General features: G+C 49.8%; 1 protein-coding gene across 1 annotated transcript in view; it reads right to left on the minus strand.

Moving 5' to 3' along the window:
* The window catches only part of SCD5 (stearoyl-CoA desaturase 5), a 148,058-nt gene that overhangs the window by 18,659 nt on the left and 103,883 nt on the right, over positions 1-25,516 (minus strand). The window contains exon 3 of the mRNA XM_032334738.1: positions 18,758-18,963. Within this exon, the coding sequence (XP_032190629.1) occupies positions 18,758-18,963 (206 nt within the window). The remainder of the gene's footprint in view (positions 1-18,757; positions 18,964-25,516) is intronic.

A 25,516-nucleotide genomic window follows, 5' to 3' on the forward strand; every position in this document is an offset into this window, starting at 1 on the left:
GTCCGCGCGGGTCCGGCCGGAGGACAGAAGCGAAGGCGGTGGGGGAGGGGCTGCGGGTGGGGGCGGGCCCGGCGGGGGGTGGGGGGGACCGGGACAGAACGGAGCGACCCGGGGACAGCGGACAGCGCACCGTCGTCACCTTTCGCAAGGGGCAGCCGCGACCAGGCTCCGAGGCCGCTCGGCTCGCGCGCAAGCGAGCATCGCCGCTCACTCTGGCCCAGACCCGCGGCGGAACCGGGACCCGCGGCAGAATCAGGACCCGCGGCGGAACCGGGACCTGCAATAGAACCACGCCCTGCGGCGGAGCCAGGACCCGCAGCAGAACCGGGACCCGCGGCGGAATCAGGACCAGCGGCGGAACCGGGACCCGCAACAGAACCAGGACCCGCGGCGGAACCGGGACCTGCAGCAGAACCGGGACCCGCGGCGGAACCGGGACCTGAGGCGGAACCGGGACCTGAAACAGAACCGGGACCTGCAACAGAACCGGGACCCGCGGCGGAACCGGGACCTGAGGCGGAACCGGGACCTGCAACAGAACCGGGACCCGCGGCGGAACCGGGACCTGAGGCGGAACCGGGACCTGAAACAGAACCGGGACCTGCAACAGAACCGGGACCTGAGGCGGAACCGGGACCTGCAACAGAACCGGGACCCGCGGCGGAACCGGGACCCGCCGCAGACCTGCAGACCCAGGACCCGGCCGGGCCGCAGGACGCAGGACGAGGAGGAACGAATCGCTCCCAGCGCGCGGGTCCCGGAAAACCACGCGCTCTGGACCGGGGCCGAGTCCGCTCAGATCCCGGCTCTGCCGGTCACAGTGTCGCCGCGAGTGTCGCCGCGTCCGTCTCAGACGCTCAGACCCCGCCTCGGGCGACGCGCCGGGAGAAGTCGCGGCGCAGAGAGGGGCGGCGACCGAGCCCAGCGCCCGGACCACAGGTAAGGACGCTCCGGGGATGACAAAAGTGACCGCCGAAAGCGACCTTGTTTTCCTAAGACGAGACACAGGCCCGAGACAAGACGCCCAAGCGGACGAGCATTTTGTATTTTCAAGAGCAAAACGATTCGCACCGAGAACCGGCGGGGACCCCCTAGAGTGACCCGTGCCCCTCTGCACCCGGGCAGCGCGGCTCTGGCTCCGCTCGGGGACCGGCGGGACAAGGACCTCAGGTCTCACGGCCGCGTCCTTTCCAGCAAGACGACCTGGACCCGGAGTTTCAACGCGAAACGTCAGCCGTTCAGGTCGGGGTCTCCCGCTGGCCTTTCCCCTGACCTGCCAGTGCCTGTGCAGGTAAGAAGAGCACGAGTTCCAACGGCCCAGAGAGAAAGTGTCCTGTTTGCATTTTAGACGGAGCCATCCCAGGAACACCGAGTGAGAAGCACTTTCTTCATTTCTGTTCCTCTTTTTCCCGGGAAGCCCCTGGCCCTGAGGATCCAGACATGCCCTCATCACCACCTGGGCTTCCCCGACTCTTCGGATCTCCTTCTAGCGCTGAGCACTGGAGTTAGGTTCCAGATGATGCCAGATGACTGCTTTCTCAACCCCTGAGAACCAGTACCGGCTCTCCCACCGCAAGTGAACTCTTCATTGTCCTAAAAACCCAGGTTCTTTCTTGGACAGGATTTGAAAGCCTGTTCGTTTATCCTGAAACAGATGCAGATGTATGGGGTCTGTCTACATCTCTGGATAGTTAGGACATCTGAGTAATTGTTTTCTCTATTTTAAAATGAAAGGCAAGACAAGAAAAGGTTTGTAAGAGAGAGCCGAATGTCAGAAGAGATAGCGCGCTTCAGCTGCGTCAGTGAACGTGTCCTGACAAATCACATTATCTCAGCACGGAGAGTCTTTGTATCTGTGCGACACATTTGTTATTGTTTTATGTGAAAATAGGCAATGTGAGAAGTAAGTGACTTGGACAGGGAGACAGTTCAAAGCTGATTTCTGACACGGATTTCCTCAGCCGGTGGGCCGACAGTAATTTCTTTGGTCTTTCTCTCCCCGGGAATTCACCCTTTTTAATCTTGTAAATTCAGTATTTTGGACTAAGAATTTGACTCTTAGAACACCCTTTGCAACGAGGTATGCCCCCCAGGAAGGGAGCTTTCGCCTATGCTCCTGTTCATTCACTCATTCATCCATTTTTTAGTTTTCTGAATCCGTGGAAGCATTTCTCTGAGAAAAGCAAGGAGAGAAGAGGGTGAGTTTTTAATTTCTCAGGCTGACTGGTGCTTCTCTGTTGGAGCTCTCTGTCTTTGGGCAACAACCTCCTCACGACATCTTCTCCAGGTGTGGCACCCAGTGGCACTTGGGAAAAGTCTTGGCACCGTGACAGTTCCTGCTGCTCACCTGGGATAGCGGGGGGAGAGGAGGGTCTGCACACCCACCCCCGGCCCGCTCCCTGGGATAAAAACTCGGCGACTCCTGTCAACGTTAACCACACAAATTACAGAATGTCTAGGGAGAACCTGAACACAAAACATCAAAGACGTGTATTTAGAAATCTGCGGGCACTGACTGAGGCTGTAGAAGCAGTTACAACAAGGGGAGAGACGCTGTCCGGGGAGAAGGAGCGTGTCGGAGAAGGCCAGGGACCGTCACCTCACGGGGACCTCAGGGACCTCGTCCCGCCCTTCTCTCCTCTCCTCTGCTGCGCATTCCCTCGGCTGCCTTCCTATATGGACTGGAGGGCCCTGGTTATTTTATAAGTATGTGTCTTTTCTTACCTTTTTTTTTTTTAAAGAGAGAGTACAAGCAGGGGACAGAGGAAGAGGGACAGAGGGAATCTGTCTTTAAAAAAAAGAAGATTTTTCTAAAAAGATTTTATTTATTGGAGAGCGTGCGTGCACGTGGGGCGGAGGGGCAGAGGGAGGAGGAGAAGCAGGCTTCCCCGCTGAGCGAAGCGCCGGACGCGGGGCTGCATCCCAGGCTGAGCCGAAGGCAGACATTTAACCACCTGAGCCATCCAGAGAGAATCCTAATCCGCGGGGCCCCATCCCAGGACCCTGAGATCATGACCTGAGCCGAAATCAAGAGTCAAGATGCTTAACCAACGGAGCCACCCAGGTGCCCCTATTTTCTTTCCAATTAAATGATATGATTAATAAGAGCCAGGACTATCCCGTTTCTTCTCTTTATCTCTTCCATTTCCCTGAATACAGAAATGCCTCTACTTACAACTTGTCCACTTAAGGAAGTCTGCAGTACAGACAAAGCAGGGTGGAAAAGGGCATCAACGCTGCCCACCACCAGCAGACGGTGTCCGCGGCCACAAGCCTTCATTCCGTCACACATCGTTCCTTAGTCAGGGGGCGGTTAGCTGCGTTGGTGCTCAGTGCTGAGCTCTGTTATGGACATCAGTAAACCAGTCCGAAAAGTGTAAAAGCAGTGAGTACATTTAAAATGCTGAAAAAAAAAAGGCACATGATTATGATGAAAACAAAAGTAGAAACAATTTTTCAAGACTGAAAGCGGCGAGGGATGCCTTCCACTGCGGGGTCACCTGGCAGACCTGGAGGAATCCTCGAGGCCAGAGACCGAATCATGATCGAAGGGAGGAACAGGGACTGGCGAAAGGAGAGAGGCGACCTCCGGGGGCTGTGGCTCTGTGTTGGCCGCGACGAATGCCCTCCCTCGGCCGGGACTTCATGAATCCTGGTGAAGTCGGGAGTATGAACAAGTATGGTGAAGAGTGTTCACGTGTCTGCTCCAGGATAAGGCTCACAGTTGCGGGGTTCAGGGCCCATCCAAACCAGCAACCCCCATCCGTCGGCCAAGGAGGGTGCTGGAGCCATAGGAGGTCCACATCTGGGGGGAAGCGTTGAATAGGAAGTAAAGAAGAGTACTTCTGGTTTAACGCTTCGAAGGGCCCACTTAGGTTTCAGTTTTGTCATCCGGAAACCAGTAACTTAAACCTCTCCGAGTCACTTTGAACTTAGGCAAGAAAAGGGCACGTGAGTGGGGTTTTAGAACTCAGCCCTTCAGAAACGGAAGAGCTTCCGCATGGAGCTTTACGTGTGGCTAATTACACACATATGTATTGCACATCTCCTCTGTGATGGACGCTTTCGCACACATTAACTGATTTATTCACTGAATAATTCTGTAAGACAGATACCACCGCTATCACCATTTTATGGCTGTGGAGACGAAATCCGGAGAATGCCAAAAGTGGTTCATGCTGATTCTGAGAGGCTGTTGTACCTCTCCGTTCCTAACTGCCTCCTCGGCCAGCCAAATGAACGAATGATTGACCCGGTGCCAATTCAGACTCTAACTCTGCCTACGTTTCACACGGTCAACTCCTACTACTTTATATGTGAGCCCCAAGAGATACGGTACATACATGAAATATGCATGCATCAAGCGTTACTGGATATATTATCACCAAGTCCCACTGCGGTGTCTCCCTTATGACCTTCAAAATGCCTCCAGGGGCACTGGAAGGGCAGGCAGCATCAAGAGCCACTTGGAAGAGTGGTTTCAGTGAGTAATAACGAAGTCAAACGGGACCCCCCACAAAGGGTTACTTTTCGATATGTACCTTCTTCTGTGCAACTTACAAAGCGTCTTGTGGCACGGCCTCCTGGTTGAGGGCCCTTCTTTGTCTCCGGAAACCCTCTGTACTGAGGAAGGAGTAGAGAACACGGCTGAGAACCCTAACTGGGTGTGATTTCTGCAGTGCTCCCGTGTACACTGTGGTTATGAACAAAAACCTCATCTCTCTCCTAATCGTTCCGTGACAGATGCAGCAGGATATGACCTGGTGACAGGAAGACTGAGGAATGAGAGTAAAATGTGTCAAAGGAAAATCTCCTAATCGCTCTGACATGACAAGCTGCACATGAAAAGTCTAAATATTCATTGAGGGTAACAGAACAGCCATCAACAAATTTGTTACTTAAGACAATATTTTCACTTCAACTCTCAACTCACCAGGGGTCCCCATAATACACTGCCATTTGCAGTTTGCATCAGTAACAAAGAAAATGTACGTGAACCTCACAAATACGTATGAATCACACTCTTTCAGATTGAGAAAGGGACTCGGCCCATCAAAGGTTTTCACCAAAGAGCTGTCGCAAGGACATTAACCTTGTAAATCATCTCATGGCAAGACGACAGCCTGGGCAGCAAGTAATGGGTCTGTTTCCCGTTTATTTCTTCCTTTAAATATATGCATTTGTGCCTTCAGATGCCACTTGTTTAAACAACATCTCCTGTATTACTGTTTCTAGCTCAGCAGTAGCTGGACTCTTGAGAAAGAGAGTCTTCCATGAAGCAAACCAGCACTAAAATGACTCTTATTACTTATCGAAGAGTATATCCCACTCAGAGCACCAGGGAGAGTACGAGCCAGAAGTATGCAAATGTTCCATGCGTTCTGGTGCCTGTCTAGACACCAGATTCATTCGTGGCTGTTCTACCTTCCTGTTCCGTGAGAGGCAGGACATTTCTGGGTAGGAAAGTGGGCTTTGGCATCTCACTTGGTTAGATCTTTTTCTTCAACAAAAATGGAGGAAGGAGGAAGAGATGGTATCTTTGTCCTCAGCCAGTGGGGGATTTGGAGTTGTGAGGAAAATAACTGTATGTTCCCTTTAAAAGGCAAATGGAAGAAAAAAAACCATACGAACGCATATTTAGCCTCACTAGTAATCAAAGATCTACAAATCCATTATGCTATGAATATCACAAGTTGAGAAATTCACCTATTTTTTGACTCAGCTATTCTGATTTTAGCCAAAGGAAAATATCATACCTATGATCAAAAATTTATGTATAAAGTTATTCATCTTGGCATTGTTTTAATGATTTTTAAAAAGGTGAAAATCCTTCAACGTTCATCAGAAATAATGATCCATCTTCACAACGAAATATTAAGCAGGGACTAAAACTGGAAAGAACAGGATTCCACTGGGCAAAAACTGCAGGTCCTGTGAAATAGGATAGAGTTCTGCTTCCACTTAGGATGTAACAAGTCACAAGAGAATAATGTTCCATCAGAACAATGAGAAAAGGTGGGCGATATACAAATAATAACTTCTCTTGACCCCATCAGAGAAATGAGGTCACAAGGCAACTAAGTGACTTGAAATCCAAAGAATACTAGGCCATTCATGAATTGCTTCACTTGGTAGAGCATAAGGGAAAGAGGTGGTCACCATATTAGTTGATGAAAAGAAATCAGCTAAAAATTTAATGACTCCTTAAAGGCCAAGTGTGAGCTAGTGTGTCAGTTTGGAGGAGCTTAGAACCTCAGACAAGGGAATTTGCACTCACCCTCCAGCTCTTTTCTATAAACCTGCACTGGGTGTTCACAACAAAGTCAGAGGCAAAGGAGAAGATCGGAGAGAATCCTCCTCCACCAAATAGACATGCAGGAGGTAACCAGCTGTTGCCAAAAGACAAGCACAAAGCCTTCCCAGAGACTTCTCTTGCAAAGCCAAAGTCTTAAGCCACTGAGTGAGGGCAGAAAAACCCTCGCCTCTAGGACCAGTCAAAAGTCCACTGCTTCTGTGAGAATAAGAGAAACAAAATCTGCTCATCTCTGAGGGGATGAAGGAACTCTCGCCACACCTGCACACATAGGCAGAACCACTGCTGCTGATGGAGGAGTGGAAGCAAAAACCTTCTGTACCCTGATTTGTGTCCAGGAATCTGCACTGCTCCAAAGCAGAGACCTCCTACTGCTGGGGAGGGAGGCAAGAAATCAAGAAGCCTTAACCCCAAGGTTCAGGCACACAGAGCTTGCCTCAGACTCATCCAGGGCCAGGACAACAAAGAAATGCCAAACCCCTGCAAGAAGACACACACAAAGAAGCAAACAGTAGAAGTCCCCCTACTTGGCATAGGGGCCAGAGCAGCGAGACAGATGTCCTCTGTGGTGCAGGTATATAGTGGCAGTGGAAAGCTGAGGGTAAAGCATTAATACTTAGAAATCCTCTCCAGGGACGCCTGGGTGGCTCAGTTGGTTGAGCAGCTGCCTTCGGCTCAGGTCATGATCCCGGCATCCTGGGATCGAGTCCCACATGGGGCTCCTTGCTCAGCGGGGAGCCTGCTTCTCCCTCTGCCTCTGCCTGCCATTCTGTCTGCCTGTGCTCGCTCTCTCCCCCCACCCCGATAAATAAATAAAATCTTAAAAAAAAAAAATCCTCTCCAGTACTCACGGGTCTACTCTAAGCAAATGATAACAACAGCTATCTACTGAAGTCTGTGGTACACTAAACCCAAATCTAACAACTGCTGATGGATTGACTTGACCTTCACACTCTGCCCCCCTCCTTTGCCCCACTAATGGCCTGAAAGAAGAACAAGTATGGTTATTGTCAAGCATAAATTATATTTACCTTAGTTTTTCTGTTCTTCTAGACATGTTCTGCATATAATTAAAAAACTATGACTCACATAAAAATGTAAGGAAAAAAATCACTGTCAAGAGATAAAGGAATTGGGGCACCTGGATGGCTCAGTGGCTTAAAGCCTCTGCCTTTGGCTCAGGTCATGATCCCAGGTCCCTGGGATCGAGCCTCACTTTGGGCTCTCTGCTCAGTGGGCTCTCTACTTCTTCCTCTCTCTCTCTGCCTGCTTCTCTGCCTACTTGTGATCTCTGTCTGTCAAATAAATAAATAAAATCTTAAAAAAAAAAAAGAGAGAGAGAGATAAAGGAATTAATAGAACCAGACGAGAGATGACTCAGCTATTGCAACTATCAGGGACTTTACTATAATTAACATGTTAAAAAGAGCTAATGAAAAAGGTGGGCAATATGCATAAACAGATGGAAGATATCATCAGAGAAGAAGAAAGTATAAAAGTGTTAAATGCAAATGCTCTACTTTAAAAATAGTAGCAGAGATAAAGAATTCCTTTGATGGGTTCATTGGCGACAAAACATAAGGAAAGAATTACCGAAGTTGAAGATGTTAATGAAATCATTCAAATGGAAATGTAATTTAAAAAGGAGTGACTTACATAGAACAGCACCTCCAAGAGCTGTGGAAAAATATCAAATCATGTAACATTAGAGTTCCTAAAGAAGAAGAGAGGAAAAACAAGGCCAAAAATAATTTGAAGAGCTTAGGACAAAGAATTACCCAAAATTAATGAAAGACAACAAGTCTCGGTTCCAAGAAGCCCAAAGAATCTCCAGCAGGATAACTGCTTCCTCACAAAACAAACCAAAACAAAACAAAAACCCCTAGACACATCCAGAGTCAGGCTGTTGAAAAGCAAAGATAAAGATGAAATCTTGAAGACAGTGAGAAGAAAAGAAACATCACATGCAGAAGAATAGTAAGAAGAATCACAGCAGACTTCTCAGAGACTATACAAAGCATAAGACAAGTGACTGACATCTTTTTAAATCTTTAGGAAAAACACTTGCCAATCCAGAATTTTATTTCCAATAAAAATACCTTTCAAAAATGAAGATAAAACAAAGACCTTCAGACAAGCAAAAGCATTGCCAAAAGGCTGATGCTACAAGAACCAGTAAAGGCAGTTCTTTAGGCAGAAGGATGGCATCAAGTGGAAATCAGGACACACACACATAGAAAACAAAGAGGCTAGAAATAAAGAAGGCAAATGTTAAATACATTTCTTCCTATTTTAATTACTTTTATTTCTTTTTTAAAAGATTTTATTTATTTATTTGGGAGGCAGAGAGCAGAGTGGGAGGGACAAGGAGACTCCACACTCCGTGTGGAGCCTGATGCAGGCATCAAGGTCTCATGACTCCGAGACTGTGCCCTGAGCCAAAATCAAAAGTTGGGACACTTAACTGACTGAGTCCCCTAGGCACCATTGTTATTTTAATTACTCTTAAACAGTATGCCAGGTATGAATAAAGTTTTGTAAAAAGAAAGCAGAGCATGATTCATTAAAAAAACTTCAGAAGGATATACAACCAAACTTTATCTGATTTTTTTCCCTAAGTGGAAGGATTACAGATTATTTTATCCTTTATAAGGTTTATTTGCACTTGCTAAATTTTCTGCAATGAACTTTTATTGCATTTTGTACTAAAAGTGAAATTTTATTCTTATTTTCTGTCTTAAATATTTTTAAAGATGATATATGGATGCCAAGAGTTGTGAAATTAGAACAATTTTATAAGGTAATTGTTGGAGGAAATAATAACTGGAGAAAATTTTCTGTTATGAAAAGTTTTCTTCACTTTTTTGTCCTTCTGGTAAAAAAAAAGACACAATGAAAAGGCAAAAAGGGCTTTCCTGGTGGCATAAGCCACTAGAAATACATCTAACTTTCAAGAGAATAAATAAGTATTAAATATAAGCCTCTTCTAAGACTTACGGACCTTCCCTCTACTGGATGAAGTCTGGGAGCTAGAGCCACATACATGACTGAAGGACTGTTTACTCCAGGAAAATATTAGAAGATGATTCTCTATGTGGTCAAGAAACAGAGTGAGGAATTGATGGTATCTAGGCATTACTGAGAACTTACACTTGCACCAAAATGTCTTTCATAAAATTTAGTCTTGCTTTGACTTTTATATAATTACTTAATTTTTACATTAAAACTTAGCTAAGCTTTCTTCTCAGCTTTGGTAGTAAAGTAGTATTTTGGTAGAAAAAGGATAATTTAGTGCAAACATCTGCTATTCTTTTTTTTTTTTTGATGGTTAATTGAGGCCACGGGGAGCCAGAATATTTAGATTTCAAGTCCAGAATCCAGATACCATCATCCACATGATAGAGTTATTGAAAGGATCAGAGATAATGTGTGAAAAGACAAAAAGTAAGTACATAACAGGCAATTAATAAATGGCTTCTATTATTGGTTGCTTAAGTGTATCGAAGATATACGAACATGCTTCACTGCCACCAACAACGGAGCTAGGGTAACACTTTATGAACAGCAGTTCAAGGATCCCCTGACACCTGTTAACTAATACATCCGACAGGCCGGTAAGTGAAGTCCTGAGATTCCAGACATTTGAGAAACTGTCTCCTCATCTTGCCAGGGGAACTTCGCTTAGACATGGAATGGTCAATGTGGGGAAAGAAAAAGGACTATCAATGCAGTTGTATTTTTGTGCACCCAGGGGGGCGGTGAAGAGAGGGAGAGGTGCAAATTGGCATCCGCTCACAAAGTTCTCACAGGAAAAGTACCTCTTGCAGAGGCAAACAAATAAAATTTTGACTTGGAAAGTTTTAAAAAGTCAAAGCAAGCTGTTGAATTATGTGCCACACTGGTTTCTCCCTCTCCAGAATTTTTAACCACTAAAATAGGGAAATGTTGGTGTTGATGCCGTAACCTCAACACTGAATCATCTCTTTCTGCTAACCCAGAGTACAGTTCAGCTTTCTGGCTATCGCCATCAGTCGCTTTAGGGAGGCCAAAGGTTTAAGAAGAGGAAAGGACATTCCAGCTCTTCCACTGACTTTTAACAAAAGAAGTCTAATCAAACAGGGTTCAGGCTGCTTCAGCCGAGTTCTTTGCATCCTTGGAACTTACAGATCCAGAATTTAAACTCCCGGTAAGCAGAGCTGGACACAGGGACAACTATTCAAAGACAAAAGTGATTTCATCCTCAACACTTCTACAGCGCCAGGATAAGATGCAAAGGCTTGAGGTGAGGGTAGAATGGGAGAGAAGATTCTAGGGTTCAGGCTGTTGACCAAGACAGACTGCCCCTCAGAAATGAAGGCAATATTCAAGGGGAGGGAATATTTACATACACAGGGAACATATGGAAAGACCGAATCAGAGCTAGATGGTGACATGAGGAGAGAGCAGAGGAGGACAAAAAAATCCTCATCTCTCCCCGAAAAGAAGAAAAAGTCCGCCTGAGCAATTGGCTAAATAGCTTTTATTCTCTAATAAAACTGTGCAAGAGGAAGAGCATCCTAGCTTGGAGAACACGGTGTGACTCACAATCGTGCCACAGGGACTGAGCGACAGGAGAGACGGGGAGGGGACAGAGAAGTGTCTTGTCGTGGAGAGAGAGGCCCAGGCAGGCAGAGGGCATGGTGAGCCTTCCTCTCTTCCATTCCCAAACTCAAATGGGGGAGCTCTGGGCAGAGGGAACGAGTGTCCTCCAGAATCGGGTTCTCCTGTTGACGGTCCCATCGCCAGCACTTAGAACCATTCCTGGCGCGCAGTGGACGCTCTAGGTATCGTTGCTGGAGGACGAGTGGTACGTGCGGGAAAGAGAAGGAAGCGGAATCCCCTGAGCAACACCATCTGCCTCACGGCTTGTGTGATTAAGGTGTGAGTTGGCAGAGAGCTGGGCTCGGCCTACAGCCTAAAAAAGTGATGCTTCCCTTGGGGCCAGCTTGGGTTTGCTGCTGCAGGACCACCAAGGACCCAAGGGAAACGGGCAGTGGTCAAACGAAGCGCGATTGAAGAGCAAGGAAGTAGCAGAGGGTGGCTGCGCTCGAAGGGCACGGCCTCCTCGTCTGTCCCCAGGTCCCACCCACGTCTCGGTGTTTGAATAGTTCATCACCCAGGGTCTCTCGTTTGAGGATTATTTCCATAGAGTCTTCCGCAAAATACAACTAACCAACCAAGGCCTTCGAGGCACTTAGCCTCTCAACGTCACCGTCATCTAAACAAGAACTGTTCTATTAACTTAGCAACGGCGAGGGTAGTTCTGCAAGGCAGATGGACTCAGAACAGAGAGTCCCGGGAGCCCCACATGGAACCTGACCGAAGAGCAAAGGATTTGGTCAGCAGAGCTGGGGTCACATTGTGTAAATTCCCAGACGACTCATCCTACTCCTCAGGGGATTGCCCACACGGAAGACAAGGGGTAAGACGGAGAAGTGAGGATGAGTCAACTGTACACCTGTCTGATTGCTCTGGCCTGGCTCCTTGATGTCACAAACACAGAAGTACATGTGGGGTTTAGACACAGCATTCATATAAAGTCATAAAAAAGAGGGTGTCACTGAGACATGTGGTGTTCATCATTGAGGGAACAAAAAGACTAATGGCAACAGACCAGCCGAGAAACTGAAGTGAAGCAGACTTCTAGCCATTCAAGTGTCAATCTTACAGAAAGGGCAGAAATTCTACATTTCCATCCTTCCCAGGGCTTCACTCTTCTGGATCATTCCATCCCTTTTCTCTTAGCTTATCCCATCACCACAGCAATGAGGCAAGAACCTTGTTTTCGTGTATCTGGACTAGACTAGCGTCCTTGTTAGTTACTTAAAAAATGCACATGGCAGGGGCGCCTGGGTGGCTCAGTGGGTTAAAGCCTCTGCCTTTGGCTCGGGTCATGGTCCCAGGGTCCTGGGATCGAACCCCACATCAGGCTCTCTGCTCAGTGGGGAGCCTGCTTCCCTCTCTCTCTCTCTGCCTGCCTCTCTGTCTGCCTGTGATCTCTCTGTCAAATAAATAAATAAAATCTTTTTAAAAATGCACTTGACAGCGTCTGCATGCGATTTCTTGGGAAATTTCTTATCTAACAGGGCACTCAATGGGATAAGCAAAGCATTAGGAGGAAGAGCCTCTGAATTTCACCCTCGTCCCGCCATCTCCGAAAAATGTGAGATTCCAGTTTCTGCTCACAAAATGGTGCCAGAGAGGCCTCTCACTTGCTTAATAATGAAAACATCAGACGGAGTAACTTGTGACGGCCAGTCATTTTGCTTAAGTAATTAGTTAAGTAACTATTTATTTAGTTATTTATAACTGCTCATTGCTTACCCCGTATCAGTTCACACTTTCTTCCATAGGAACCAACCAGGGTTTTATGCAGGGGTGCCGTGATGGACCCCGAGGCTGCATTCCCCAGTTCCCCTTGAATGCACACACGGCTGATGAGAGGGTGTGGAGAGGCTGCGTGTCTCCTGGGAAAGCTCTTCGCAGGTGACTGACTCAAGTGAGCAGTGTCACCCCCCGCACCCCCACCTGCCTGTGGTTGGAGCTCCAGTGACCACCGTGGACCGTGAAATGAAAGAATGAAAGTCAGGTGCTCAGGCTGATGGAGCAAAAGAGAGAAGAACCCGGTTCTCGACTGACCCCGTGATGCTGCCGTGGCCTGGGCCATCGTGATTCCTTCATATGTAAGGTGAATAAACTTCTATTCTGCTTAGACCAAACACAACTCCTCCGACAGACCCACTGCCAACTTTATGAGTGGCCTCCTTCTAGGCTCGCCCCAACATTCGCGGGCTCAGACCAAGAGCAGAGCTGGAGGCCCCTAGCCTGTGGCCTGCCCATGTCTCTTTCCTCCCCTAGTTCTGTCCATCTCTGTGGACAGCCGAGCTCACGCATCTAAGCTCATTTTCAGGCCAGCGCTGCGTCTTGGCCACGCTTCAGGACTAGGGTACACACACCTCCCACCAGGACAGCCCTGGAGAGGCTGGGGTAGGCTCTGGAAGTAGACTCACAGACACTTGGGCAGGGATTCCAGGTTCCTGGACCCCAAGGCCTGGTCTACAAGTGGGAGAAGATTGCCTGTGATCTTCTTACCCCACGGGGAGAAGCACAGCCCTTGTAGGACAGCACTAGGGCAGAGCTTAATCCCCAAGTCTAAATAGGATACCATTAGCTTCTCTCCTCTCACCCTTACTTTCTCCCTTTTTGTCATTCACAACTTGACAGTACAGCGAACTTGAAGTAGTCTCTTTGTTACAACAGCCTTGGTAAAATTATATTTCAGAAGAAAAGTCTAGAACTATAGCTTGAAATGTGTTGTTTTCCAGTTGTCTTTAATGCCACTGTCTCCTCTCTGTTATTATACTGTATAATGTGTAATTTTTTTTTTTTAAAGATTTTATTTATTTTTCAGAGACAGAGGGAGAGAGCGCGAGCGAGCACAGGCAGACAGAGAGGCAGGCAGAGGCAGAGGGAGAAGCAGGCTCCCTGCCGAGCAAGGAGCCCGATGTGGGACTTGATCCCAGGACGCTGGGATCATGACCTGAGCCGAAGGCAGCTGCTTAACCAACTGAGCCACCCAGGCGTCCCTATAATGTGTAATTTGATCAAGGCTGGATTTCTTTCTTTAAAGTGGGCTCCACACCCACATGCACGGAGCCCAGCACGGGGCTTGAACTCATGACCCTGAGATCAAGACCTGAGCTGAGATCAAGAGTCGGACATTTCACCGACTGAGCCACCAGGGGCCTGGCAAGTTCTCCTTTGGTAAGCATGATGGGGATGGCCCAGCCCAAGTTTATCAGCCAGCTGCTGGATTCGGGCCGGATCTACACCAGCATTAGTGCATCAGCTGCTGGATTCGGGCCGGATCTACACCAGCATTAGTGCATCAGCTGCCGGATTCGGGCCGGATCTACACCAGCATTAGTGCATCAGCTGCCGGATTCGGGCCGGATCTACACCAGCATTAGTGCATCAGCTGCCGGATTCGGGCCGGATCTACACCAGCATTAGTGCATCAGCTGCCGGATTCGGGCCGGATCTACACCAGCATTAGTGCATCAGCTGCCGGATTCGGGCCGGATCTACACCAGCATTAGTGCATCAGCTGCCGGATTCGGGCCGGATCTACACCAGCATTAGTGCATCAGCTGCCGGATTCGGGCCGGATCTACACCAGCATTAGTGCATCAGCTGCCGGATTCGGGCCGGATCTACACCAGCATTAGTGCATCAGCTGCCGGATTCGGGCCGGATCTACACCAGCATTAGTGCATCAGCTGCCGGATTCGGGCCGGATCTACACCAGCATTAGTGCATCAGCTGCCGGATTCGGGCCGGATCTACACCAGCATTAGTGCATCAGCTGCCGGATTCGGGCCGGATCTACACCAGCATTAGTGCATCAGCTGCCGGATTCGGGCCGGATCTACACCAGCATTAGTGCATCAGCTGCCGGATTCGGGCCGGATCTACACCAGCATTAGTGCATCAGCTGCCGGATTCGGGCCGGATCTACACCAGCATTAGTGCATCAGCTGCCGGATTCGGGCCGGATCTACACCAGCATTAGTGCATCAGCTGCCGGATTCGGGCCGGATCTACACCAGCATTAGTGCATCAGCTGCCGGATTCGGGCCGGATCTACACCAGCATTAGTGCATCAGCTGCCGGATTCGGGCCGGATCTACACCAGCATTAGTGCATCAGCTGCCGGATTCGGGCCGGATCTACACCAGCATTAGTGCATCAGCTGCCGGATTCGGGCCGGATCTACACCAGCATTAGTGCATCAGCTGCCGGATTCGGGCCGGATCTACACCAGCATTAGTGCATCAGCTGCCGGATTCGGGCCGGATCTACACCAGCATTAGTGCATCAGCTGCCGGATTCGGGCCGGATCTACACCAGCATTAGTGCATCAGCTGCCGGATTCGGGCCGGATCTACACCAGCATTAGTGCATCAGCTGCCGGATTCGGGCCGGATCTACACCAGCATTAGTGCATCAGCTGCCGGATTCGGGCCGGATCTACACCAGCATTAGTGCATCAGCTGCCGGATTCGGGCCGGATCTACACCAGCATTAGTGCATCAGCTGCCGGATTCGGGCCGGATCTACACCAGCATTAGTGCATCAGCTGCCGGATTCGGGCCGGATCTACACCAGCATTAGTGCATCAGCTGCCGGATTCGGGCCGGATCTACACCAGCATTAGTGCATCAGCTGCCGGATTCGGGCCGGATCTACACCAGCATTAGTGCATCAGCTGCCGGATTCGGGCCGGATCTACACCAGCATTAGTGCATCAGCTGCCGGATTCGGGCCGGATCTACACCAGCATTAGTGCATCAGCTGCCGGATTCGGGCCGGATCTACACCAGCATTAGTGCATCAGCTGCAGACCCCGGGCATGGAAACCGGAACAGGGCCTGGCGGCCTCAGAAACCACACGGGAGCAGGGGCAGATTCTGACAGGGGAGGAGCTCTATAAGGCCACTGAAGTGGCCCAGGACTGCGCCTGTCACCCCGGCAGGCCCCACTCAGCTGAGGGTAGCAAGGACTGCGACCTCATGGGACAGAGCGGCCAATGACAGGGTCCACTCCTACCCCAACTCACACCCCAAGTTCAAGAACTCACTCTTTAAGGAATCCGTGGCCTCCAAGGCCTGACTGGCAGGGCCAGGAAAGCTGGTTTCGCAGATGTGAAAATGCCCCAACGGCGGCACCACGCGTATTCTGGAAGTTCTCTCCTTCAGGATCTCCCATCCCCGCAGCGACTTTAAGCCTCATCTCCGACTACGGATCTCTGTGTTCTCCGGGCGGGTAGTTACCAGGAACGGGAGGACTCACCCGCCTTCAGAGAACCGCTGTGATCCCGCTCCAACAGCAAGGTATGGTCTGAGCGACGACTCGGAGATGCGGGCGGTCGCCACGAGTAAATGTGTCCTCCCAAAATTCACCTGTGGACATCTAGTCCCCAAGGGGACGGTATTAGGAAGCGGGGCCTTCGGAAGCTGTTAGGCCAGGAGGGTGGAGGCCTCACAAATGCGATTAGTGCCCCAACCAAGGAGACCTCAGAGAGGTCCTTGCCCTGCTCCGCGCAGCGCAGCGACAGCGAGAAGATGGCTGCCTATGAGCCAGGAAGAGAGCTCTTGCCGGACGCGTCTGTGGCACCTTGACCTCGGACTTCCCACCCTCCCAAACTGTGAGAAATAAATGTTTGTTGTCTAGGCTACGTTGTCTATGGTATCTTCATTAGAGCAGCCCCAAAAGACCAAGACAGGGTTTCTATCTCCAACTTTCTACCTATATTTTGTCTATTCATTATCCGACAGGCAAAATGGAAGGCACGAGCTAAATGGTTCTGGGTCATTCTATGTATGACAGACATTTTCAATGTCCTGTCCCCATCTTCACCTTCTTGTCATCTTTCAGATCTTGACCTAGAAGCGAGTTCCTTCCAGAGCCTTCCCTCACCCCCGCCAGCCCGCACCGTGTCCCCACAGTTCCCTGTGGCGCTCTACTGCAGCACCACTCTCACTAGGGTGCGACTGCTTGTGAATTTATCTGTGGGTGCCCAGCCGGTCTGCACACTGAGGGGTACAGACACCAATCTCTAAGGTTCTATCTTCAGCACCAATTCTTGGCAGGAGCTCAGTGACATATAGGAGTGGACGGTTTATGATAGCTACAGCCCCTTGAGGTCACTGGGCTGGTGATGGAAGATGTTCTCAGTAGCGATTCGGGGAACATGCTGAAATAGACTTCGTTCTCCCGCGTGCATTTAGAAATAGTCTTTGGACATGGGTACCATGAACACACACCTAATGAATCAAAATACCACAGTTTTTTAAGGGAAAAGATGAAGAAAAGTCTTCTATTTTTGTGATGAGAGAAACTCAGACTATTATACTCTCATTAATAAAACAGAAGATCTTTTGTCTTCTCACGTGAGCTCTTCAAATTAATGTAAGGCCTGATTGTCCCAAAGCATTATTAGTTATATAGCAACATCATCTGTGTCACAGAATTGGGAATGACACACATATTCAGTTGCAGAGTGATGGTTAGACAAACTGTGCACTATTGAGCTTACACAGCCTCCAACAACGGTGCCTCCAAGAGAACCTGAAGTTAAAAGACAAGACGAAATAGCGTAGCGGTATGACTCTCATCACATGAAGTATATCACTGTACGGGTAAAATATGGAGAGACGTATTACAGATCGCTAGCAGTGGCTGTGTTTATGTGCTAGGACCGTGAATTACTTTCTTCCTACTTTTCTGAATTTTGCAGATTTTCTTTAATGACTTAACAGTTTCAGCTCACAGTTAAAAAACCAAAACAAACAAATAATTTAATTGTTAACTGAAAACACCTTGTTATTTTCTGCTATGAAGCTGCTGGTGTGTCCCCCTGAAAGAGCTGTGTTGAGCCACTCAGAGACCCTCCGGAGAAAGCAACAGAAGCAGGGATGGAAACACTGAGGGGACGCAAGCACGGTTCTAAGCAATACTTCCTTTCATGCAAGAACCGCTTATGCCACACAAAGGTGCAGCCTCTAGTTCTATTTCCAGAAGTTTCCATGGGTAAGTCCTCAAATGACTCCTGTGTGTCAGTGGAGATGGTCTGTGGTAACCACTTTTCACCATTTTATCTTAAGGCTCTAACCAGAGTGCCATCCATAAACTGTCTCTCTTTGCACATAAATCCATTACTTTGGAGCAAAAAGCCCATTTATAAATGCTCTCATAGTGGTCCAGTTTGCAAATCCCTACATGGACACATCAGTCTATGCAGCTTCCTGGCTAAAAGGTGAAAAACACCCGGCCTCTGGTCGCCAGCACAATTACAGGCCATCTTCCACGTGACGATTAAAATAGTTCACTCTGCACACACTGACCGACCGGACGTGCGCAGCTGACGCCGGCTGCGCACACACGCATTCCGGGGCTCTGTTACATGGGCACATTTTCTCTGCGTGGAATCCCGCCGCCGGAGCATTTCAGGAGGCAGGGGAGGGAGCCGTCACTACGAGTCACTACAAGACTGGAGCCAGCCCAGGGCTGCTGGGGGTCGGGTTTTGCTAAAATAAAGCCAGTCCTCCCCACCCCCACCATGGATGGAGGCCCGGGGAACACAAAAACGGAGTCCATGAGATCAGTCCTGGGGGACGGTCTGAGGGAAAGCACACTGGGCTTGACGGAAATCCATTTCGATTTGAAATTAAAACGAAAAACAAACGTGTAAACAGGGAGACGTAGTTAGCAAGGAAATGAATAAACAGGTAAGTCCTGACTAGGGCAAGGGCTGTGAGAATTATTTGGGGTTATTAATGCACCTCAGTGTGCTCTGTCTCTCGGTCCTGTCCCCCGACAGCTCTCCGGTGTCTGTTCACTTACTTTCTCTGGAATCGGACCACAGGATCCGCCAGCAGGTCGGTGAGGTCAAGCTCTCTCCCCTTCTCAATGACATCCTGATGTTTGTGCACAAACAGCCACCCGATGTGCGAGAAGAAGAAGCCCCGGCGGGCGTTGTGAGGGTCCGCGTCGGTCTCCGAGTACTTGTGGTGGACTCGGTGGTCCCTGGCCCACTCGAAGATGTCATTCTGCAGGGAGAACACAGACCCTGAGTGAAGAGACAACGCACCCTGGCAGCTTCCTGAAACCTTCCCGAAAGCTTCTCAGCCTCCCCTGGACCACATTCCCCACCACCGTCAACACTGACTTCCACTTTGCTCCCACAATCAACCCGCAATGTCTTCACCTCAAGTTCAGTCCCTGGGGTTGGTCAGGGGGGTTCCCTGAAAACAAGAGGAAATCCTTCCTCAGTAGGGTTCTGAGCTTGTGTCTGGGACGCGCCCCTGCAGGAGGTCCAGGCTTGTCGAGTGAGCGAGAGGGGGAACCTGAAAGTTCTGGTGGAGGCGACGGAAGTCTCCTGGGAGATCATTCATGTCAGGAAAAGAGAGACCCAGTCTCAAGATGAAGTCTTGGTTGTCAGAGGAGAGGGGCCACCTCGAGTATGAAAGGAGTCTGGCGCCTGGCCCGAGTCCCTCTGGCCTCGCTCTCATTCTTGCGTCCAACTTACAGACACCAGGAAGCCAGTTAAGTAAAAACTGAAAGAGTGACTTCACCAAATCTCTCAAATGCCAAGACACAAATAATACTGTTTGAGGACTGCTCTACCAGGTGCCACAGGGAGGGAGGGAAGTCCTGGCTCCCTGAGGAATCTGATAGACTTGGCCTGGCCCTGGAAGCAGGAACGCCTCACAGACACGCAGCGCTGACTGGAATCCCAAGACAGACTCCCGAACCCGAGGAAGGAACAGCATTGTCCAGCGGATTCTGCCAAAGCCACAGACAGGGTGGGGCTCAGGTACACAGGGGGACATGCCCTACTGACCCTCTCATGATGGGAGATCAAGGGAAGGTATCAAGGGACTGGAGGCCCCGGACGAGCCATCCAGGACGAGAACCAATGGCATTTAGGCTGACAGCATTAACGAGACCTTATCTTCTGTCATGGGCCACTGAGATCTCCAGACTTTCAGTGTAAACTCGGTTTTCTTTTTCTCTGATAATGCTTTCAAAACTCCGAGTGGGCCGCCCTCACTGGGAAGTAGTGCTTTTGGTAGGAAAGTAGTCTGAAAACAGAAATAAGCCCTTTAAAAAAACAGAAAGAAAAGGTCATCGTGTTCAGGCCTCAGTCACGTTCTCAGTAGCAACCAGCCCGTTCACACCTGCTGGCTTCATCCTGCGATGAGAAAGGGGAACGGTTTTGTTCTCAAAATTCTAGCAGGTTCTTCAATCCAAAGGGGATTCATTGCGTTTTTGGTTTCTTGGGCTCACCCAATGCTGCCGGAAGCCTCCCCAACCTTGTCTACCCAACACCACCACTGGAAGCTTCTCAAGTGGTTTCACTCTTGGGGAACAGGACAGAGAGGGAGGAGGTAGACAGGCCGTAAGAGTCACAAGCTCGACTTTGAATACAGAAAGAGAAGAGAGGTTCCTGGCTGTGCACGCAGGGCAAGAACCGCAGCCGGGCTGGCTGGGTAAGAATGAGGTCTGTGGATTCCCGGAGCACTTAGACACGGTGGCCAGGAAGAGTGAAAGTGTTTATTCCACAGTCACAGAGTCTGGGGTCGGAAAGGAATGTCCAACGCTGGCGAAGACCCTCGCAGCCCAAGGACCGATCTATTCCTTTGCGTCCATGTCCTGGGACGCCCTTACGGACGCCGCGAGATGGGGGATGCTCTGCCCCGGTTGCAGACGCCCCATGAAGGCTCAGCCAACGTGTACTCCAGCCTGTGGGTGTGTCGGGACAGCGACCGCAGAGACGCGGCCTCCCTCTGCTCTCGGCTCGCGTGCTGGGGGACGAGGTCCCTCCCTCCTCCTCCAGATCCCGAGGGAGCGCCTGTCACGGACGCACGTCTGTCCCTCGCCGAAAGGCTGCCCCGGCCTTCGCCGCAGCGCAGTTCTCTGAAAACCCTGAGCAGAGGGTCCCAAGTGTCCCCCACAGTTCGGCTGAGGACGGTCACAGCGGCCGGGGGACGGCGAGGACGGGTCAGAGCGAGATGCTTGCTGTGGCCTCTGCAGACGCCTTCCCCACCGGGGCCGTGGGGCTGCAGCGCTGGGACGACGCCGGGCCTGGGCCTCTTTCCGACCGGCTGAGCCCGTGACCGAGCCCCGGACACCCCACGGGATTTAGAATCTTCCGCTCCTGTTTGTATTTTTACCGCGAAAGCCGAGTCCGAGGGAACGTGGCTCCAACGACGGGGCAGAAGCTTCAGGAGCTGGTTCGTGTCATTCTCGGGACCGACCCTTTGAAACCGCGCACGTCTGCGACCCCGTGGCCCTCGGTCCCCACGACCGCGTCCACACTCAGAGCCGCGGGGGGCAGCGGTGCAGCCTGGGGTGGCGGCCGGCGGCTCCCACGGCAGCGCCGGCCCCACGGCCAGGTCGCTCACCCGCGTCATGTTATGCGATGTTCAGTGTTAACAAAAATAAATAAAACTCGGTTCTCACGGTGAGAGAGTGACACTGTCCCACACCGTGGAGGGCAACAGGCTACCCGTATGAAAGCGTTAAAACTGTGCCTGTCCTCAACGCAGGGACCTGTTCTCTACGATTTGTCCGAAGAAAACCACCCGGTTGTGTGCGGAGACTTAACCGCCAAGATGCTCACCGCAGCGACACTGGACAAACCCTGAACTTCCACATGACCGGACTTCACTGAGGACCTTGTGAAGTATTAACGGAATTCGGTTCGCGCGCGCGTCACAGAAAGCTTCTAGAGAGAAATATCAGGAAAGAAGCCTCCGGGTCACCTCAGGGGTGAGCCTGCAAGGCAGGATGTGAGGAGAGCCACTTCTCCGTTCTACCTCATACTCTGAAGTTTCTAACAAAACCACCTGCGGGGTTTGACTTAAAAGCCCGTTAACAAGAGGACATTGTACTGTAGACATGAAGACGTGAAAGGGAAAGCGGTTAAATGAGAAGTCGTTTTCAAGAATGGGAAGTACAATTTCAACAAAAACGTGTGTGTGAGCCCAGGACACATGAAGGAAGCACGTAAGCCCACCTGCTTGCAGAGGTTTTCCCTAGGAAGTGGGATGGGGGGTGATTTTTACATTTTGTCTTTTAGAGGCGCCTGGGTGGGTCAGATGGTGAAGCGGCTGCCTTCGGCTCAGGTCATGATCTCAGGGTCCCGGGACGGGCCCCACGTCAGGCTCCCTCTCCCTCTGCCGCTCCCCCTGCTTGTGCTCGCTCTGTCTCTGTCTCTGTCTCAAATAAATAAATTTTTTAAAAATCTTTAAAATTTTTCTATCAGTTGGCTTGCATTTTCTAAATTTTTATAACAAACAAGCTTGTCTTTTGTCATAGGGGGTAAACAGATTTTTAAAAACATTTCTATCCTCCTGCATCAAAACCGCCCAGCTTCGGCCATCCGCCTGTGTCCGGGGAAACTCCACGACAGAGTGAGATGCAGCGAGCACTCCAGTCAGGTCCACCTCTGTCCACGGCTCTTCCTCCCCCTTTTTTTCCTATTAGCACGCATCAACCCGTCACACCAATACCAGTATGACCGTGCCCTTCCCCAAATGCACCCTGCGTCTTGTACCTTTAACCCTTCACTCTCCATCATAGGCCACATCCCTAACCAGGGTCCCTGCTGAGACCGTGGAAATGGAAACTGATCCTGTGGTGAAATTTCTCCACACGCACAGCCTCTGGGGGTGACCCTGGACTTGAGCACAGGTCATCAGTCTCGAAAGCTCCACGGAAGCAGATTCTGAAGCACCTTCTCCCAACTTCCTTTTATGTTCAAAGTAAATTCTTGAATCCTGTCCTCTATGATGGCGAGAGGAGACCCTGTCTTTTGAGGCCCTCACTGTTCCCACCTGGTAGCAAGAGGAGGGCATCCAGCTTGTCCTACGGAGCAGATCTGAGCGCAGGATCATCGGCCGGCCGGCTGGCTTCCCCCAGCCTGGCTGCACGCAGATGTCCGCTGCTGACCAGGCACCGCTGTGGTCACGCTGTCCTTGGTCCGGCGACTCAACACTCCAAAAGGGGAAACTTACCAGGCGGCTGCAAAAAACGGCCAAAGGGAATTCCGCTGTTGTCCATGATACACCTTTGTTTCCAGTCGGTAGTGAAACACCAGCTGGGGCCAACATGTCAGCTGCAACAGCAGATTTTAGAGGAGAGAGAAAGCGTGTGTGTGCGCGTGTGTGCGTATGTGTCTTGTGAATGAACAGCTTCCTGTCTGGAAAAAGTCATTCTATCAAGGGGGTCAAAGAAGAGAAGCCATTGCTGCCTCCACTCTTTGGGGCCATAAAGCTCATCTGAAGTAGACTTGGTCTCAGTCTCTCGACTCCGAATTTATTCTCCTCCAGTTCAGATGCCAACGCTGCACTTTTCAAACAGTGAAGAACATTCCGAGCTTTCCCCATTGTTCATACGGGGCCAGTACTGATACCCCTCCAGATAGCACTGACAGTCCGTGAGAAGGGCCCGGAAAGTCCCAAGAGGGCCTGGCAGAAGTCTACAGCACCTGGCAAACTGTAGCTTCCAGAAAGCAAGTTCCCACCTGCTCCCCAGCCTTCCTGTGGCGCTCGGCCTGGGGTGGTGCTGTAAGCTGGGAAAGGGCTGGACGCCAGCCTCAGGGATGTGAGAAGGGTTTGCAGATAAAACTTCAAGATTACGAAGACGGAAAGGGGCGTTTTGTAGTTTCTTTTATTACTCCGTTGTTCAGGTCTCTTACAACAGGGAACGCCTTTTTAGCACACGTTTTAAAAATGGCTTGGGTAGCCTTGGCAGACGAGTTGGCCTCCTGTGAAACTTTTCAATTGGACTTTTGGAGGTATTTTCTGTCAGTGATGTTCCAGTGTCCTGGGCTGTATGTCCCTCACGCGGAGAGCCAAAATTTCAGGGAAGAAAGGCCTAGAAATGAATGACAGCCTAGCAGCAAAGGGCACACCTTGCCCTCAGATCTCGTTTTTTAAACTTCACTCCCCTTTCAAAGGAGTCAGGACTCTGATGAAATGGCAGGTGTCGGGACTTGCACAAGGAAAAGTGCAAGAGGAATGTGGTATATTTTGTTGCGCCAGGAAGTAAAGAACTGCTCAAAAAATGATGGGCATGGGTCAAAAAGGACAGGGCAGCCCATCTGTAGTGCCTCGCACTGAACAAACTACGATAATAGGATGATAATTTGGGGCATTAAGATGAATAATAATAATGGATTTAAAACCATGTAATACATTAAGAGTCCATGAGCCCATAATAGATAGATAGATAGACAGACAGATGATGGGGTGAGAAAATCACTGTTTCGTAGGTGCCACGGCAATGACTGATTCCCGGAAGAATCACCCCTGTATGCCGAAACTACTGGGTAAAAGGTTGATGAAGGAAAAATATTTACACAGGCTCATGGTATCTTGGCATAAATTACTTATTAATTACAAAAGGAAAAGTGGTCATCTTATGGGAGAAACTGGGTAAACATCACCCTAACTAAGTGACCAAAGTTCATTCCACCCTCAATGGTGTAATGACGAAGTGCTACCACGTGCCTCTTACTTGATGTCCAGAACACAAGATGAGCAACGCAGCATTCCCAGCAAAAACGCACGGAACGTAGGTGGGGGAAACATGAGCAAGGCAAAACGGGGGCATTCTACAGAATAACTGATCTGCGGATTTCAAAAATGTCAAAGTCCTAAAGACAAGGCAAGACCGAGGCACTGTTCCAGATGGAAGGATCCCAAAGGGGCAACTCATTGTAAGGCAGGATCCTGAATTGTAAGGCCAGTATCCTGGACATAGCATTTACCAGCATTTAATCCCCTGATTTGGGTCCATGTTCTATGTTGTTACAAAATGTCTTTGCCATTAGGACCTACATAGAAGTATTTGGGGATGAAAACACATGACGTCTTTAGCTTATTCTTAAATGATCCAGAAATCGTCACGCCGAAGAACACACACACACGGAGAGAGTAGAAGAAGGAAGCTTGTGAGGCCGGATGTCGACAGCCCGTGATTCTGGTGAAGGGTACACAGGGTCCCTCATCCATTTAGGCAAGTGTTTTGTAAGTTCAAGATGATTTCAAAATAAAGAATTAAAACTTAAAAAAAAAATGTCAAGGGCATCTTTCTTTAAAAATTTCAGATTTTCGGGCGCCTGGGTGGCTCAGTGGGTTACAGCCTCTGCCTTCGGCTCAGGTCGTGATCTCAGGGTCCTGGGATGGAGCCCCACATCGGGCTCTCTGCTCAGCGGGGAGCCTACTTCCCCCTCTCTCTCTGCCTGCCTCTCTGCCTGCTTGTGATCTCTGTCTGTCAAATAAATAATAAATAAAATCTTTTTAAAAAATTTCAGATTTTCGCCTTCCACTGCGTGTCTGCGTCACCACTCTTGCTCAGGCTTTTGTCCGACTCCTCCTGCCTCTAGTCCTTTCCCCCGTGCAATACACCTGGTACGCCGTGACCTTCCTCCCCACAGTCATTCTCCCCAAATACCTACCCTCTTGCTTATTACCCAACAACCTCTCTGTACTACTTTTCTCATCAAGTCTAAACATTGGCTCTTCTTGACAGTCAAAAAGCCTCAACGGGTCTGATCGTCCTTATCTTCCCACTCTGTTTATTCTTTGATTC

Source organism: Mustela erminea, chromosome 2 (genome assembly GCF_009829155.1).
Source record: "Mustela erminea isolate mMusErm1 chromosome 2, mMusErm1.Pri, whole genome shotgun sequence".
Lineage (NCBI taxonomy): Eukaryota > Metazoa > Chordata > Mammalia > Carnivora > Mustelidae > Mustela > Mustela erminea.